The sequence below is a fragment of the Pholcus phalangioides genome, unplaced genomic scaffold (assembly GCF_987345545.1).
Source record: "Pholcus phalangioides strain wild (caught in Gottingen) unplaced genomic scaffold, Ppha-v1.0 ptg000039l_1, whole genome shotgun sequence".
In the NCBI taxonomy this organism is placed as follows: domain Eukaryota; kingdom Metazoa; phylum Arthropoda; class Arachnida; order Araneae; family Pholcidae; genus Pholcus; species Pholcus phalangioides.
The window spans coordinates 16803868-16824224 of NW_028301625.1; the positions used below are offsets into that span (position 1 = coordinate 16803868).

A 20357-nucleotide genomic window follows, 5' to 3' on the forward strand; every position below is an offset into this window, starting at 1 on the left:
TAGCCCATTCAAGTCAAATGTCCTGACTGCAAGTAAAGCAATAAAAATTAGGTTTCTCAAATAGTCACTGTTTTCTGTTTATTGTTATTTTTTTCTCACGGAAAAACCACTGTTTCCACAAGACAAGTTTGTATAATAATAAGGGTTCCAGAGCTTAATCATATTTGTAAAATTTTTGATCATTATAAATTTAGTTTCGATTTAATTCAATTTAATATGTAAAAAAGGTCTTGACCTGTGATGATCATAAATTTCACCACTAGACACATCTAAAAATAAAGGTGATATGCACATGGGGGAAGAAATTTAAAAAAAAGCTCTTCGCATTTGGATGATGACAACCATATTTTGTTATTAGCAGGGTGCGATACCCTGTATAAGTGCATAGCTGTTTGTTATTAGTTTTTGACTTTGAGTTGCTGTGTTGCTGCATTTTGGTTACTTCTTGTGGTAGAGCTGAGCTTTTGTCGGTCTAATGAATGAATGTATGTTGGTTCCATGGACATAGACACTTATTATGTATATATATATATATATATATATATATATATATATATATAGGGGGAATACTATCAACCGCCCAATAATTACACGCATGATTCCTTGTTAAAACTAACATAGTTGTTTCCGTTTTAGGATGAAACGAATATTTACGGAGTATTATTGTTTAAATTTTTGTGACACGTCAGTTTTGTAATGTTCAGTTCGGCATCAAACATTCAACAAAAATAAATTTCTCCCACAGCAGAGGGTTCCCACTTCTTAAAAATGAACTGAAATATTAAATCCTGTTATAGAAGTTAAATTTGGCTTTCTTTCACTATTGGTACTTTACATGTGCAGAAAAACTGCAATTTTTCCGTCCATGTAGTGTGATGGTATAGCCTTGTTATTATGTGTTACCTTTGTTCATTATATTAGCAAATTTATCACCAGATTTGTAAAGTGTTAGCCGAGTGGGACCTATTTGAAAAATTGTTTTCCCAAAATCAATATTTTTTGCCAAAATGTGGTAATTTTCTGTCCATCACAGTTAACCCTTTAAGTGGTTTTTAAAATTTTCTTAATCCACATTATAACTTTTAGAGATAAAAGTGTGTTGTGAACCCAAAATGTTTCTTGGTGATCAAAATAAAAGCAGATAAAGTTTGACGAGACATCTCTGGATTGCTACTTTAAGGGTTAAGTGAAATCTTTTGAAGGTAGGTGAATGCATAGTGTTTACTACATGAATGTTTTGTCTTACCCTGTCTTTCGAATTAAATCAGATGGTGGTCTATGAAACAGGGTAATATTTTTAACAATTTTAAAATTTTATAGTAACTGCTACACAATGAAGGATGTAAAAATGGTGTCTTGATGAAGGTGAGTTGTGGGAACAGTGCAATAATAATGATTCAATCAGAAACTATGAATCATTCTAATTATTTCATACATTGAAATATTCAAAATAACACACATAAAACGCAATCAAAACTTCGATACATCCTATACAAATTCTGTTACCTTAAGCAATATGTAAATCAACCTTCCCTATTGGCATGGTATTATGCCGTTATTCATTCTCATCTATTATATGGCCTAACTGTGTGGGGAAGCGATTACATAAGTACTTTATAACCCGTTATTCAAATACAAAAAAATAAAAATAAATAGAGCACTTAGTAATGATTAATCTCTCTCCTCCACTCACACATGCAAACTTTTCCCCCACCTAAATATATACTACTGTTCCATTATCTATATTTTGATAGTCGATGATCCCTCTAAATAAAAATCAACTAGACCTACCTGTCAATACTCCAAAAACATTGAGTAGATTTAGCAATACATTATATATACCACTTATTCATAAAACAGTAGAGAGAAATCATTTCACATTACTTGCTCCGAAATTTTACAACAATCTGCCATCTTATATTCTCTACTGTACTTCATTATTTGTATTAAAAAATGTTTCAAACAATATTTGTTCTCCATAAATGACATTGAAAGCTATTTTTAATATTCAATATTTTTTTCCCCTTATTTGAACTGAGTCCTCCAAAAAAAAAATACACTACCCCATCACTTAAAAATTTTTGGATCTCACCTTCCATTGTTGCCGTTATTTAATACTAATTATTTGCTTCATTCATAATTTATTTCATTTTTATGAATAAAACAAGTCACTTAATTTAAATCAATTTAAAATTTTTTGGTGTCTGTATATAAGTGTGTGTATATATGTCATATTCATAGATGATTTCTTTGTCTTGCATTTTTTATTTTGTTTATTTTTTTAAAATTATGATTAGTTTATTACTATTTACTTTTCGTGTTTCAAAATTAACTCAATAATTGTGCCCACCAGTATGGATCGACAACGATCCCTTGGATGGATTTTCTTTGTTTTGTGCAATGTACGTTTGTTGATGTGACGAATAAAATTGCAATTGAATTAGTAGTTTCAAAGTTTTTCTATTGATTATTCATTGAGTTACATTTTCATATTTAACTCTACATGTTGCAAATGAAGATTTTTCAAATTTTTGAGACTGCCATTAATTAATTATCAAGCTGAAATGTTAATAAATTTACTTTGTTTTTATAAGACTGATTATGATGACTCCATAATGTACTCCAGCCTTCGCGATTCGCACAGAACTTGGTCATATTTTCAAACTGTTTTATACAGGGGCATATTTATAAGGGAGCAGTTGCCCCTTTATAAATATGCCCCCCCTCATATATATATGCAATAGTTTTTGACATGGAATCACATGTAAATATTGGATGGTCAATAGTATCCACCCTGTATATTATCTCTACAAAAAAAATTCATATATTATTTTCATTCTGACCGTTTTGTTTCACAATTGCCTGTTGTGGCATAAATTTTGTATTTGTAACCAAAATTTTCAATCCCACGCAAGTCTGTTACCGGAGGCTCCACTGTATGTACACTTCTACAAATGGGTTAATAATCCATTTGAGTTATTTTATTTATTATTTTTTTTTGGGGATTTTCAATTTATTGTATATTTTAAAATTGGAATCCTATTTTTAGGAAGGTGATCCAACTGTAGCTTCCAAAATGCAAGAACTGTCTCTTGCTGAAGGTGCCTTGCCTCGTCATTTACACATTGCTATGTTTACTCAAACTACAGATAGTCGCCTTCTAGCATTGCAACAACTTTCTCGCCACCTTGTGGCATTGTGGGTTTCTGGTCACCCTATTGCCATGGGATTATTGCACAGAATATTGGTAAGTTTTTAACCTTTAATCAAGTGAAAATGACTTCTTGTGCTGCACCATACTTGCCAACTACTACAGAATTCAATAGTTTTAGCAGATTTCTACCATATATGGAACTACCACAAATCTTTAAAAATTACAGTAATCTAGTTTTTTCTTAGAATTACTTCTTTTGTTCATGGATTTCTTTGAAATTTATCTATTAAGTACAAAATGACGTCGTGCAAAGACAGCATCTCCAGAGAATAAATATTGAGCCGAGAATAAATATCAAATTAATAATAAATCAACCAATTGACATAAAAAACATGTGGTTTGCACCTTTTTTTTTGAAGATAACTCAAAACTATCATGGCCTAGAGTTCTTTTTGATAAATAAAAGAAAGTTCAAAATTTCATTTATAGATGGAACGAAAAACTAGACATACATATATATAAAATTGATTTTCTGTGTGTGTGTGTTCTCTATACAAATCTACAATTTCATACCAATTTTTGTTAAACTTTGTATGTGTACCAAAGAGGTCCCAACTTGGGGCAAATGCCTGATAATGTGAAGAAATTGTCCAGCAAGAATAACTTTTGGAATGTCTACTTTTTTTCCCCAAAAAAATGGTTTGTCACTTTGTTAATGTTCCCAGTGTATGAAGAAAGTCTGGGTTGTGCCAGGTATTACTGCTAGTTTGATATAGAATGCCAGATTCACAATTTTTTTCCATTGTTGAAGAAAATTGATTTGAATTGAATAATGTTAACTCAAATAATTCATTCCACTACCATCCATCTTATGCTAGCCATTGCATAAGATGCTAGCTAATTACATTGTTTTGTGGTATTGTACTTTTAATTATTATATGTTGAAGGTATTTGATCATTTTTGTAGCACCAATGTAATTTTCTGTACACGAGGGCTAATTAGACTGGGACCTACAATTTATTGCTAAACCCTCGATGGGGGAAAACCTGTGTTAGCAATTTTTTCCTGCAGTCATGTTGCCATTTTTTTGTTGTACCCCCGTGTCAGGCTCATGTATTTTCAAAATGATGCAGAAGAGCAAAGGCTTCACTATTTTGGGGTGATCCTTGCTTGCTTTTACACACAACAAAAGGGTGAGAGAGTCTTTAACTCTTGGACTAGACTACCGATGGTTAATTAAGTAATCAATCTTAATTTGTGAGTAAATTGTGCATTTCTGAGAGCCAAGCTTCACTGACTTGTTTTTTTTTTTTTTTTGATGGGCATTCATCCTTTTTTCAATTAAGACTTACTTATTCAAACTTGTAGCTTTAAATATCAATGGGGTCTATTGCACCCCTATAGGGATTTTATGAAAAAACAATTAAAGGTCAGATTTTTCATCAGAGGTAACTGTTTTTCATCTTCTTTTCCTTTGAAGCCTCATCTTCCACTTTTGCTTAGCACAAATTTTGCTGGTTCCACAGAGGCAAGCCGAATAATTAAGTGGACAAGGGTACATTCGGCTTGTTCAAAGCAAGGTTTTTAAAATGGTTGAGAGTAAGAAAGGAACTTTGTTCTCTTTTGGAGATATTGGCATGTGACCGTCTTTCTAATGAAAAAAAACAAGAAATTTCAACAATAACGTAACGGTCAAAAAGCAGTTAATTACATTCAAAGGGTGTTGTTCTTTTAGGCAGCATATACTCACTACACCACGGAAATGTGGTATAAAATTCTGGGTTACTTGCTATAGTACAACAAGCAATGTGTGTTACACGCAGATATTCACTGGAAAAAGATCACAACAAGGAAGGGAAACTGATTAAGATGTAAGAGTAGTTCTGGACACTGACAGAGCATGCAGGTAGAAATAGTACCACTGATAATTTCTTCACTAGCTTATATCCAGTTCGTAAATTAGAGCAACAGCAACTCAATTATGTTAGACCCATCAAAAAATGTGTGGAACTTCCAATTGTTTTCATAAAAATAGATTAATGTACACATTGCACAGGACAGTAAACAGTAGTCTTTTTGGATTCCTATTTTGGAAGATTCAATGATAGTGTGTTTGAATTCAAATGGTCAACTGTCAAAGGAAAATGAAATGTTCACTTCTCAACACAATGCATAGTCAACCCTAGGTGGATAATTCAACACCAGAGAAAAGCCAAATTTAGTCTTTTACTTCATACCAACAGAAAATCTGGTGTAGATTATCTATCCGTGGTATCCATGGATGAAACAACCCGATGCTATAGTAATAATAGAAAGACAAAAATTATGACCAATGGTACTCTCACAATGTAGTCAATGCGAGTGGTGTCAATACATATATTGTTTGACTATCATTTCAAGAAGGTACCACAAATGTGAATGTCGGAAACAAAGAAGATTTCTGATTTCACTTGGAAAACGATGGACAGTTTTAAAAGACTGTCCATCCATCAGCCAAGACGATGAGCCACATGAGAAGAAAGCCAGATGTAGAAGATGTCCATATACAAGAGCCGCAAGACAAAAACCTGTTGCATGTAATGCTCACATATGTTATGAGAGTATTGCAATGTATATTGGAAAAAATAATTGAAATGGACTTCAGAACTAGTTTCTAACAGTATAAACCTATTTTTTTAATAAATGAATCTCACTGTGATTCGATTTATTATACTTTTTAAATAATTTTCATACATGTTTTGGGGGTAAATTGAAGAAAATGCCAGTGTGGATCCATTGAACCCCATTATTACTGAAAGGTATAGAAATTTGCCGGTAGTCTAAGGCTGGGAATACACTATAAAAGGTTGATAAAATTTCTTTTATAAAATTTCAACCAATAAGCGTCTTGGTTACATTCACTCAAATGTAACCAATGCGCTTATTGATTGCATTTTTCAAATTTTATCAAAGAGCTTTTACAAAACGTTTATACTGTAATGCCAGCCTAAGGGTTAATGAGCTTGTGCTGTGAATGATATAGGTCCACAAGGCTTGGAAAGGATCCCAAGTCTATCGATGTGCCCTCAAAATATTTAAGGTTTTTATTAATGTATGTATATATGCATACAATATATATTTTTAATTTAGTCTTTCAAAAATAAAAGGGATGAAAGGAATCCCAAAAAATGTTTGTCTCCAGCTACTAAACGTGTTAAGATATTTTTGTCTTGCAGTTAGTCACCTGACGTCACATATGATGTGAAAATTTGGTCGTTTTCTCTGAATGACGTTAGTCAAAAAAAAACACGTCATTTCAAAGTCATTTAATGACCATGAACAATAAAGGTCAGGAAATAACGTGATTCTTGATAACCTTAATGAAATATCAGGTCATTTCATGACCTTATTAGCCATGAAGGTCATGAAATGACATGATTTTTTCATGGCATAAATGATTTTGCGTCATGAAAATCACGAATTTCTTTCCAACTGAAAAATTCTGTTCCGGACGAAAATATCAAAATTATCCAAAATGTTTGTTAATGAACCTTCAGAGGGTGTTTCAAAATTACCCTAGGCCTATTCGTTACTGGTTGTCACAAGATAGATGAAGTACTTTTAATAGCGATTTTGTTTTAAATGGAAATCCAAAATTTTTCAATGAGTGATTTTTCATGTAAATTTATCAACACGTTATTTAAATTATAATTGCATCCATATCATGTTTTTTACAGAAGATCAGAGGATCTGTGAAATCTGTCAACAAAATTGAAAAAGATGCAACAAATTCTTTGACGTGTACATTGAACTAAAAAAATGAATTTTTTAAAATCTTTTTTTTCCGATAATTATAAATAATGCAAATAATTATATTTATAATTATATTGCTATATTTTTCAAGGATAAAAAAATAAAAGGAAACGAAAACATAACTGCCATTGGCTAAACTCAGCAAGAGATTAAACGGTAATTGTAATATAACTAATCAATACTTTTAATCTTCATTAAATAACACCAGATGGTTACTGTTACGAAAGCACGATCGGTAAAGGCATGGTGTGAGATACGTAGGGACAAACCGCAAACCGACTTGGTTCGAGTCCGACCTGCGCCAGAAAGTCATACTTTTTTTTTCTGTCTCTTTGAATAGCTCCATCTATCTTCTGAAAGTTGAATTATTTGCAAATGGTAATTTTTTTATGTCATTTTTGACGTTTCCAGAATGGACATAATGACCATTTTATCACGTCATGTTTGAGACATTTTATGACTTCTAAAAAACGTTTTTATTGACGTCAGGCGACAACTTGGGATATTACTTGCATCACTGGCTCATTGAATCAAAGCTTTATGAAATTTTTTCTCATACTGCGAGACATAGTTCATTTATGAAGTCATAATTTATTTTAAAATTTTGCTCACCTTGTGGAACACTCGTGAACAAAGTTACTCATAATTAAAAGTTTTCCTGTAGAGGGTTTCTGTTATGAATAAATACGTTTGAAAAATGAGATGGTACAGATAAAATACCAGAAGTATCAATGTTAAGATGACCATGAAAAATCTCATAAATTAATATGGCAGCTTTTAAATTTTTTTATGCTGAAGTAGGGGTTAGAGGTCATCCTATTTCTTTTAGAGTTTTTATTTTGGTTTACAGAAGTGACATGCATCTTGTTTTGGTTTCAGCCCAACGCGCTGCTGATTTTACTAGATTCCCAAGAAACAGTCCCAGAAAAGTCCAGAGATTACATCAACATCAGAGATAATTTACAGATTGCTCAAGTAGGTGCATAGTACTAATCATTGAACTGTCATCAAACTTATCATATTGGGTTGCTCTATTTTAGTTATACAGTCGATGCTCGTTATAATGACCGTATGTTATAGGGACCATTCCATTACAATGACTGGTAGGAAAAATCCTAAATGTTTTCACATAACGATTGTGCTATATGTTTTCCTTCCAATATAACGTCTGTTTTCCGCGGAATGATAGGGGTTGTTATAACAAGCGTCAACTGTATTTGACATCCATATTTTTTATGGGCATCGTTTTCCAGCCATCTTGTTGGGCTATTTGCCTTTTGTAGTCTTTGAATTTGTATTAAGTTCTTTTTCATCATGTAAATATGTTTTACTTCTGCTCTGAATGTAATTTTAGGCTCATTTCACAATTTTTGCTTTTATATGTCAATTTTAGGTAAGTATGATATTTGAGAGCTCTGTTTTACAGTTAAGCAATGAAGGACTTTAATGAACCAAGGAGTTGTTTGTCTAAGGCAGTGGTTCTCAACCACTCCCCAGGGGCTCCGCGGCCGCTCAAGGAAAGTAAAAAAACCCAGTAAATTTGAAAAAAAAAGTTATAAATATTTTAAATAACATAAATAAATAAGTAACTTTGATGAATAAATTAAAAGTAGGCCCACAGGACTCCGCCATAGAAATTATAAACCAGAAAGGGCTCCACAAGGCAAAAAAAGTTGAGAACCGCTGGTCTAAAGTATCAGTGTAGCAGACTGATGAATAGTCACTTTACCTATAGTAACAATGTTGTTTTGATGAAAAGGGCTTGAATTGGCATGGCATTGTCAAAACTTGCCTTTTTCTGATTAGCAAGGTTTTCCCCTCCAAGTGACATTTCAATTTTTCTTTTGTATCTAAAATATTTCCTCATATCAAATTTACATCTGCTTTATTTTTATGTATTTTAGACTTTCTATGCAGTTTTTATAAGCTTTATGGACATTGTCAAATGTCTATTGTGTCAGGTACTTGAAGGCAAATAAAGACATTTTCTCACATGCATCCAGTTTTATACATTTGTTTCATCAAAACATTCCCATTAAATTTCTATTTTGACATACCACATATGTTGAATATGTTGGTAGCAAACACTTTGAATTAGTGCCATTCAAGTATTACCTAAGCAGAATTGGTCTTTTTAAAATTACATAATTTTGTAATGATGTGCTTTGTTCCCACCTAAAACTGCTGCCCCTTAATTTTGCTGCCCCCCCTAGTTACAGTCCTGCCCGTGGTTGCTCAACTAATTTGTGGGGGCGGGGGGGCTTAGATTTCTGAAGTAATTCTTGGGTCGTTCGGCCCCGTGATACAAATACTGTGGGTGTTCAAGCAACCGTAGCACCCTGTCGCTGTCATCACTGATTAGAATCGCCATTAAAAAATAGATCAGTCAAGTATGGCTCACTGCATTGCTGAGGTGAGCTGCTCTTTTTCTAATAGTGATGAATGTTGGCCCACAATAACCAATTTTCAGATTTCCAAACACAGTTGGATTTTTTATCAATACCAGCATTATTTTAACTGAGATGATTAATTTTTCCTGAGAGACATGAATATTGTTTGACCTTGATAGGCATGTTCATAAGATGGCCTGAATCCATGTGTTCAAGATAGCCAAGCAGATACTGTTGCATCAAGCAATATCTTCATACAAATAAGAAACACTTTCAGAAAGCTCTGTATGAAAGCCTATATCCCATAGCAATCCCACTAGCTAGCATAGTGGTCTGACATGCTCATCTAGCATGTGCGAGAACATGAGTTTTTGTTCCCTGCAGAGACAGTTGAATTTTCTTTCCTGATTTCATCTTCGTATTATATTATTACTATAAATAATTTTTTTTTAATTTTTCTGAAGTTCATTAATTCATTCAGCATGTGAAAGACCTGCTTTTCAAAAGTTACTTCAAATTGTCTGTGGTTGTATATTGTTCTTCTAAGATGAAAAATTGTCATAGACTCCCAATCAAAAATATTCCTCATAATAAATATTCTAAAGCTCATGTCAAACTAGTGTCCTGAGCAATTAGAATTAATAAATACAGTACCTGGCACACTATGGTATTCATGAGTTAGGTTATAAAGAATGTACTGTATATTTTTTGAAAGGGGGATGTGATGGCGCCAAATACGTTCTGTTGAGTTAGTGTAAGGAGTAGGTGAATGACGCACAAAAGGCCTTATATTGTCAGCATTTGAGTTTTGTACAATAGCAAAAGCAATTGCATAAGAATTAAAATAGTAATATATTCATGACCACCTAAGTTTAAAATGTGCTAAATTTGAATTTTATTGTAAAGAAGAAGTTGTGTGTTTTTTGTCTATTGGACATTTTTTAAATGATTTTCATGAGCATAACCAAATTCAGAATTTAAAAAAACTATTTTTATTTTAGGATATGGCTCGCAAGAATATGAAAAATATACCTTATTCTTGGCAGACATTGGAAAAACATTTTGAAACAATTTTTGAACACTGGAGAGCAAAAATGGGTTTACCAAAGAAAGAAGTAATATAGAATACCTTATGTTCAAATAGCTGTAACATTCTTATTAAGATTATTGAAATTGGTGTTTTTTTCACTTTGGTAATGTTTTTGAATATTTTATATGTTTTAGTTATGGTACAGAAAATATGTCATTTTTATGAAATTCGTGCTCTTATGCATTTTTTCAATATGTTGGAACAAATTTTCTACAAACTCATAAAAATGCATAGAAAACAGTTTAAACTGACATGAATGAATGAACGCCAGAACTTTGCCACTGGACTTAGTTGCCGAGATCTTTTCCAGCCCAGCTTCGTGGGAGAGTCTGGAACAAGTTTAAGTTGACAAAGATTGGGAAAAAACATCCATACTTGTGAAAATACGATTTTTAAAAGTCGAACTTGATTTTTTTCATGATAAAAATTTTACTTGTAATATTTGAATTTAAAGATCAATAGCATAAAATTTGGTATGAACAAATTAGTGAAAAAATTTAAATATGGGCTTTAAATTCTTGGATGCATCCATGCAAATACAGTATTTTCCAAAATTTGTGCTACAGGCTTGAGACATTTAAGGAGATGCTATGCAGGGATCAATTGATGAAAAGAGAAAATTATTAAAATACATGTTATGTAATCAGTTCACTGAATTAAAATCAAAGTATTTATAATTTATATACATGATCTTATAACTAACAATTTGAATTCGCAAGAATTACTCCATAAACATGTGAAAGTAAATAAATTTCTGCAAATTGTTTGTGGAATGAAAGAAAATAACTGTTAAACATTGTATGTGTAAGTTATATTTCACTGTGGAAAGGTGCTTTGCATTCACTTTCTTTTCACGGCATATAAACTCCAATCATATCACCATGGCTGCTATGGTGGTTGAGTGATCATAGTGACGGACTCTCATTGCGAAGACCCGGGTTCGAACCCCACTGTTGCCATAGTGTTGGTTGGCTGAAGTTGGTTTTCTGTGGTTCCCATTTTCGAGGTGCAAATGCGAGCCAATCTCCCATTAAAAAGTCTCGCCACAGAGAGCAACAGATCTACAAACAGTACAAATGTAATTCAATCATAACACATCACTCACTTCCCTTCTGAAATATAGATGGCTGCACTTTGAAAAATCAAACACAACATTACATATGCACTCAGACTGTTAGGTACACACAGTTACATTTCCGGCACAACTCAATAGGTAGTAAATCGCCCATAGATGGTGATAGACTTGAGTTGTGCTCTGTTTGAAAGTCATATCACCATACAACAATTTATTACAGATCGAGTTGGGTTAGTAATTTTTCTCTATAGAAAGTCGTGTTGTACTTGCAAGGATGGAGGAGACGTTTGGAAAGGGTATAGGATCCTATATTACATATATGAGATATCGCTCATTTCTGTTGATACTAGTCTAGTTTATACCTTCACAATGTGTAGAGCTCTTGATATAGGCTGTTCGTTTTGTGAACCTATGTGTCGTTATCAAGGTCCGGATGCTGTTACTTTAAAAAAATCTTGGTAAATCACTTAAAAAAATTCCTTAAAACTTGAAAACATGCTCTAAAAATTAGAAAAAAAATGCCATCAAAATAACAACAGTTTTCTTGAAAAACCGGTTGTGTTCGAATGTCAAAAAACATGGGCGGAGATACAGGGCATTGGCCCCTTAACGTCTAAGGTAAAGTCGACTGATCTGATGTATATGTGTATATATGAATTGACTTTATTATCATTGTGCCCCTCAGCAATAATGACTGTGCCCCCTCCTCAGACTTCCAAGTCTACCTCTGCCTATTTCGAGAAAAAAAAAGTTTTGACAGCATCAAAAATTCATATGTAAATTTTTGCTCAACTTTTTTTTTCTCTCTTATTTGGATTTTTTTGAAAAATAAACAAATTTTCTAATAAATGATGATAATTCATGAATCGGTTAGGAACACTGGCGTTGTGGCCCCTACAAGGGTAGGGCTGACAAAGCTTGAACTTGGGGCCTGAGACTATTCTATAGTTTTTCAGAAGAAATTATTGAGAGGCCTGTGAAAAATCTGATAGGAGGGCCCTGTTGCTAGATGTGGGGACCATGACTGGAGGAAGGGGGAAATAAGTTTTTTTTCTGCAGCAAAAATTGAAAAATTAATTCCCCAGAAAATCCTATGTATGCCTATGGTTATAAAACGAAAAAAAACATTTTCCAATAAATTCAAACATATTTTTTCATAAGTGCCCAATGCAATCAATATTTATGTAATTTTTTAATTTTTTCCATTGTCAAAAAATTTAGAAAATGAAGAAATATTGCAAAAATTCCAAAAAAAAAGTTCTAACTGGTGAAAAATAGCATAAAATTGCAAATTTCATCAATATCTGTGCCTTGGTCATTATGTAGAGTGTTTTTTCTCGTTATTCTAAGGTACCAAATTTTTTTAATTAGTTCATGAAAAATATCTTGGAACTCTATTAATGAAAGCTTAAAAATAATCAAGGTCTCACTGTAATATATATTTTTCATTAAACAGCTTCTAAGACGATGTGTGACAACATTTAAAACATATTTTGTAAGGATATTAACATTTTGTCATAAAGTTCATAGCAAATAAATTTAACGAAACAGTTTCACTGTGTTTTGGGAGTGACTGGGTAAGTGGATGATCCACTCAAGTGAATTTTATGTTTTTTCCCAACTGTATCCACTTGTGTGAAGTGATTTGACTGTGGTGTTTTAGTGCATACTGGAATGATTTTGGGCTGTTTGATCATGATGGATAAGTTTATAAATTCAAAAGTTGATTGAATGATAGGCATCTTTGAGAGTTGTGATCAAGTGATTCAATCGCAAGAAAGAATCCTTCATTTCTGCATTAGTTTCACTAAGTTTACACTGTTTTGTTATAATTGATAAACATTAATGATATTTCATTGGTCCTTTGTCATCAGTCCCTTGCCCAATTAATGTGAATTTTGAGATCTAGTCCTGCTATATAACTCGTAGTGTTGCTCTTGCTGATTATAATCAGAGCATGCCAGTATTGCTGATTTTTTGTTCCTTTTAAGTGGAGTATTTTCCTTTTTCCTATACAGATAAATCTTTTTATCTTTTGTATCTTCATACTATCTGAAGAAAACTCAATTTCACAGTGCAGGACTGATTAAAACAGTCTCATCTGTTACCCCAACATGAAAAAAAATTAAAATTTCTTTCACAGACACTGAAAAAGAATACCTTCAGAACAGGGTTGGTAAAAATCCAATTTAAAAAAAAAGTTTTTTTTGGTTTAAGTAGCATTAACATTAAAAACAATAACATTTCTGAAAAATCATTCAAACTTATACTAATTAAAATAAAATGTTTATTAATGTAATTAACACAATTCCCATATTAATTAATCTATAAATATTTCTAACATTTCAACAAAAACCAACTTTTGCAATTTAATTATTTTTTTGCCTAATGAATTACTTTATGTTTGAAAATTCTTAATGTTATTATTAACCACATAATTTAAAAGTGTTTTCTTCAGTTACTTTCTGTACACTTAATTAGGAAGCTATTTTCAAAAACTGTGGTAAAAATTAGGTGAATATAATGTATTTAATGAAGCTTAAATAATGCCAATTAATTAGCGGTGATTTACGATGTACCGGGTGATTATAACTGAAGTTAGTATTTAAAACAATGTAAAAGAAGACCCATTGTCAGAATGACTTGAAAATTTACATGAATATTCCTGAAGCAACGGAATTTTATGTGGCAAAGAGGGAAAAAATACTTAAAAATAGAAAATTAACGACACTGTACTCATCCAACTCCAATTTGCTTGCAGAATGGGAACAATGGCCATTCAGGGCAAAATAACTCAATTATTTATTTATTTTATTTTATTTTTTTAATATTATTTTATCAAAGAAATGTATGAACATACATATACAAATAGAGACAACTTTTCATCCAAGGTGAACATGACTGTCACATACTGGATGATGGGTTATTAAAAAAAAAAAGTACAATGTTTTGGGGGGGGGGGAAATACCTATATATAAGCGCTTTTACATAAACGCAAATATAAATGGGGAGGGAAACTAATAGTTGAATATCAAATAGATGGGTGAAGGGGGAAAAACAAAAAATTAATAGTAACATCATTGTGGCAACGCATGGCGGGTGCATTTTAAATATCAAATTTAGAGATAATAAATATGATTTGAATAATTGAGCTACTGTCAGAAAGGCAAAATATTTAAAATGTTGATAAATATAATGGGAGAAAATCAATTACTATAATATACTTATAATTAGTGTGAGGAGCGATTTCTTTAAAAAGAAACAGAAGACTAAAAGTGCACGGAGATATCATCAATAGACAATAAATATCTTTTGAGGTACTTCTTGTACGTGTAAAGAGAGGAAGCATTCAAATACAAATACAAAATACAAATACAATGCCACAACAGGCAAATTGCCCAATGAGGTGGCTGACTTAAGAACATCATGGATCCCCGAGCCATTTTTTGAGCCCCTACCTACTACTGCTACACCACACACGCACCCCGCCCCGCGGAACCCCCAACGAATCAGTACATGCGGGAATGTGCGTGTACGTGTAGTGAAACCTGACATGAAGTTTTGTTGTTTCTCTGTAATGCTTGTTATGTGTAGTGCTGCCATCTGCCACAAGTTTTTCTAACTATGAGTGAAGTGTTATGATTGAATGATTTATCGTTGTAGGACTGTTGCTCTCTGTGGCGAGACTTTTTAACGGGGAGATCGGCTCGCATTTGCGCCTTGAAGTTGGGAACCACAGAAAACCAACTTCAGCCGACCACCACTGTGGGGTTCGAACCCGGATCCTCGCATCGCGAGTCCGTCACTATAACCACTCGACCACCACAGCGGCATTGAATCCTAATTTCAATGGGCAGAGAGTTATAAAACTTAAATATTAGGTAAGAAAAATGAATTTTTTTTAATGTTTTTGTGAACAATTGGCAAAGAATATGTAGTGTTATGCGTAGCAGAAGATCGAGTGGATATTAATGGTAGGGAGTATTGACGTTTAAAGAGAAGTAACAGGGATTTATAAAAATATAAGTATCTAAGTGGTAGAATTTCTATATTTTTGAAGAGAGTCATGCAATTAGCATTGCATGATTTCATAATTCATAGAAACATCACAAAAAATGAAGTAATTAAACAAATAACCACAACTTACTCAAGAAATGTTAAATACATTGTCCACCATAAAATGGCAATGAGGTAGGTGAAAGCAAAAAAATGCTTGTTCAACAACAGATCAAACTATATCATTGTCATGATATGGATATGCTTGCAATTCACCGAATTTTGCAATCCGACCTCTGTTCATAACATTTTGAGGTACTCACCCCCCCCCCCCCCCACAGCCAGAAGTTGCAAGTGTTAAGGTCACATGAACTGATGGCTGGCCAGGTGTTGTGCCGTCCTGTTATTGTCAAAATGGTTCTTCAGCAACTATTTTGCTGGTATTGCGATGTGCATCTTGATAAAAGTTGTGCTATCCACACACTGATGCTGTTGAACTGTCGAAATGATGTGGTTGTACAAAATAGATTATCCTATTGGCCAAGTACAGCATGATCTTTTTGCACTTTTTTCTTTTGCGAAAGAAACTTCCACTGGTTCAGGATTATCCATGCAAAATTTCAAGTCATTCTGACCAAATACAAATACACAGCCACAACAGGCAAACTGCCCAACGAGGTGGCTGACTTAAGAACATCATGGATCCCTGAGCCATTTTTTGGAGGCCCTACCCACTACTGCTACACCACACATGCACCCCCCTCCCCCCCGCGGAATGTGCGTGTGTGTGTAGTGAAACCTGACGTGAAGTTATTTTGTGTTTCTCTGTAATGCTTGTTATGTGTAGTGCTGCCATCTGCCACCAATTTTTCAAACTATGAGTGAAGTGTTATGATTGAATGATTTATTATTGTAGGACTGTTGCTCTCTGTGGCGAGACTTTTTAACGGGGAGATCGGCTCGCATTTGCGCCTTGAAGTTGGGAACCACAGAAAACCAACTTCAGCCGACCACCACTGTGGGGTTCGAACCCGGATCCTCGCATCGCGAGTCCGTCACTATAACCACTCGACCACCACAGCGGCTAAGTAGCTCTTATTGTATAGTTTTGGAATCAAAACTTTAATTAGCATCTCCCTCTGCGTATAGCTTATTATTTTTCATAAAGCTTTTACTACTTTACAGTAGAACCTTGTTTAACTGGGCTTAATGGTGAAAGTAAAAATACACTATTAAATATTAAGACTGGGTGATATACAGTATGAGATGTGCTATTTCTTATGGGAAAGCGAATGAAAATGTCTGAAGTAATCTAACTACTAGTACACTGGTCTTTGTGTCCCTTAGGGACAGCTGGTGTCTTTATTGGATTATAAGACCACCTGTGTGTGTGTGTCCTAACAGTAGTGATGGTGTCACTACTGTTGTTGCTTCTTTGTGAAGGAAAAAACAAAAACATCCCTGTGAGATAATACACCACTACATCAAGATGTGTAATGCAATCCTTATTCACGAATTTGTAAAGATAAAGCATCAGAATGTAGCCAATAGTTAGAAAATCTTGTAAGAATGAGAAATTTTTTCTTCTATTTATAACTTTGAGCAACCAAGATACTTAATATTAAAAAAAAGTTTATATTCATGCCACTTCTATGAGATTTTTTTTTAAAAAAAAACCACTTATATCATCTTACACCATTTCAAGCTATACCATCAAAATATACGCCAAGAATATAAAGTGTGGTAAGAATAAAACATATTGGTTAATAATGAACTAATATGAAATTTTTCAAGGGAAAAAATTATATTTAGGTCACTTTTATGTGATTTTTAAAAAAAAACACTTGGTTAAAACCAAACAACCCTGCTTTAGAAATTACAAAATAAAAAAGAAGAAAAATAATTATATAATAAGCAGTGGCTTTGTAATTGCCAAATGAGCTAAAAATAACTTCTTAAACTATGTAGACTGTTGCATTATTGAAAATGGCTGTAATTGCTAGAACTGATTATGAAAATGTGATTTAGAATATTAAGATGTACTATATATTAATGTACAAATATAATGTACAATATAACATACATTACTAATTATAAAATGTACAATATTATTTCTATGCAGCTTTCACGAAAGTTCATGTGGGTTTAGTTATTCTTGCATATGTATAATCGACTACAATTATATTGAGTTTTTCTGAGAATCCAATCTTCTTACTTTGTAGGATAAAAATCAACAGAGACCGATTGCTTTGAGAAAAAGGAGAGAACGCATGAAGAATGATTCTAATTGGCCTTTGTTTTATTATTATTTTAATCAAGACCATAGGCAGCCTGATTTAATATGGAATTGCAGGGTATACATTTTGTAAAATTGAGAATATCTTCCTTTATTTTGTTTATTATTATATTCATGTCCAAACTCATGAAATCATATTTTTATGCACATATGTATTTGACTACATGAAGGTTTTAATTATTTAGTTGTTTATTATGGCAGTCAGTTTTTCTTTTTTTGCATATGTGTCAAAAAGATCTTTTGTTAATACTTCTTTTGAACCAGCCATTCACATTTTTTGCAATGGTGCATACTGAGAGCATATATAAATTCATATATGAAAGAAATAGGATCAAACTAATTTAATTAAAAAGCATGTCATCTGTACAGTTAAGACAAAAATTATGACATATAGAAATTAACTCATAATTACTGGAAAATTAGACATTGTAGTATATACTATCTGATCACAAGTATCCAGACACTTTGACATTTTAAGTTACTGGCCCATGCAGCAAACATTAATAACAGGTGAGTTCATCTTTTACTGCTATGCTATCACAGCTGATACCATAGGCACCACTGCCCATGGATTTGAGCCCTTCCTAGTGATTCATGAATATACAATCTACTTCAGCTGACCCACCTTCATGTATGCCCTTTAGTCCTGTATATATGGGATGTCTGAAAACCTTGAGCTCTTCCCAATGTGTACTTCTTATCAGCACCTTTATGTGTTACTTTCTCAAAAGGCTATCAACCAATTTTCAGAATATTCCAATCGGAATAGCACATGCAAGAGAGCTAGGGCTAGTTTTGATATCGTGTTATCATGTTGTTATGCCATAGCAAAAAAGAAAAATTATTTGCTCTTCTCTTGCTGGTCTAGATATTTCAACCATTTGTTTAACGAAGTGTTTCTAAACTCAGGCAATGCTACTTGCTGAAAAAGGGGGGGGGGTGTTTGAATGGACTGTATACAGTGAGAATAGTTCACCCACAGGTATAATGTAAAAAGTGGAAACTGATTCCCCCCCCTCCCGAGATTAAGGAAGGCAAGAGGTCTTTTTTTTCAGATATGAAAAAAGGAAAAGTTGTTTTTTGTGAACTGAAATAAAAAAAAAAACTTCATTTTTTGAATGTTTCAAGTCGACAATGAATGAGGAAACTGAACTTTTGAAGGGTGGGATGAGGAAGCATTAGTTGGTTTTAACTCTAAATATATATATATATATATATATATATATATAGTTCATTCTTACAATTCAAAACCATGCGTCAACAAATAGAGCAAAAATTGGTCAACAAGATTTTAAAATATCTATTGACTTGTGTTTGAGCTATAACTATCAATTTCAAATGTCTTCATGGCAACATAGAAGAGTATCTTTCTTGACATATCAAGATCTGTGTTGAGCTACATGAAAATCACAACTTCGTTTTCATTTGATGTTTTAAACAAAAATAGCTGAACTTTATCGCTGTTCTTTCAAAGCTGTTTGCGTATGGTCACAATGGTTACCTTAAAGCTTTATTAATTTTGATAAGAGATCGTGACAACCAAGTTTATTTGATATTCACATGAAAATCTAAACTTTTGTATATAGACACTTTTTTAAAATTATTTCAATCAGACCTTGAGGTAAAATTACCTGCATATAAAACGAAGATGACTTCATTAGCTGACTTGATAAAGAATAAGCCTAATTTGCTTATTATGTTGCAGGAACCCTGAAACTGACATTATAAACAGGGCAACACAAAAAATGATAGACGCTATACTAATGTCTGGCTACGTATAACTTAATGACTTTTTCTCTTTTGGGAACTTTCATATGTTATTTTATTACAGACACGTGAAGAGCTGAAAGATTCTTTGGAAAATGAAATGAGAAGTTTTGTGATTGACAAGGAGCTAAGCCGTACCACACTATTTTCATGGAATCATACAGAGTTTGAGGCTCAGTATCATTCTTTAGATGATGAAATAAAAATAGGTGAATACTATCTTAGACTCCTTTTAGAAGAAGAACAGAAAGAAGGAAGCAATTCTTATATAAGAAAATCGTAAGTTATTTATTATAATCATGTATAGTTGTGTCAGGATTAATTGGTTTAAATCGATTGATTTTTTTAAAATCACATAAAACTGCCTAAACATAATTTTTTTTTACCTTGTGAAGTATCATATTAGTTCTTAATTATTCCAAAATTTTTCATTCTAACCAAGTTTTCTAACCTTGAGGGGTACATTCTGAAAGTGAGTCTTTAAATGGTATGAGATGGTATACGAGTGTCTTTTTTCAGAAAATTACATAAAAGTGACCTTACATAAAAAACTATGTATTCAGAAGTCACTTGGTTATGCAAAGTTAAATAGAATATCCACAATTTCTCATTCTTACCACATTTTCCAACATTGAACTACATTCTGATGCTCTATCTTTTGCAAGTTCATGAATGAGAATTACATCACATGTTTATATGTAATAGTATTTTATCTAGCACTTCCCCCCCCCCCCTGAAAGAAGCAACAACAGTGTTCACCATCATCTGCAAAGGGGCAGGTGGTCTTATAATCAAA

General features: G+C 32.9%; 1 protein-coding gene across 1 annotated transcript in view; it reads left to right on the forward strand.

The window, feature by feature from the left end:
- Rme-8 (receptor mediated endocytosis 8) overlaps positions 1 to 20357 on the forward strand; it is a 328909-nt gene that overhangs the window by 89542 nt on the left and 219010 nt on the right. Inside the window, exons 18-22 of the mRNA XM_089253740.1 lie at positions 3050 to 3247; positions 7827 to 7922; positions 10339 to 10452; positions 17721 to 17852; positions 19626 to 19840. Coding sequence (XP_089109866.1) covers positions 3050 to 3247; positions 7827 to 7922; positions 10339 to 10452; positions 17721 to 17852; positions 19626 to 19840 — 755 coding nt within the window. The remainder of the gene's footprint in view (positions 1 to 3049; positions 3248 to 7826; positions 7923 to 10338; positions 10453 to 17720; positions 17853 to 19625; positions 19841 to 20357) is intronic.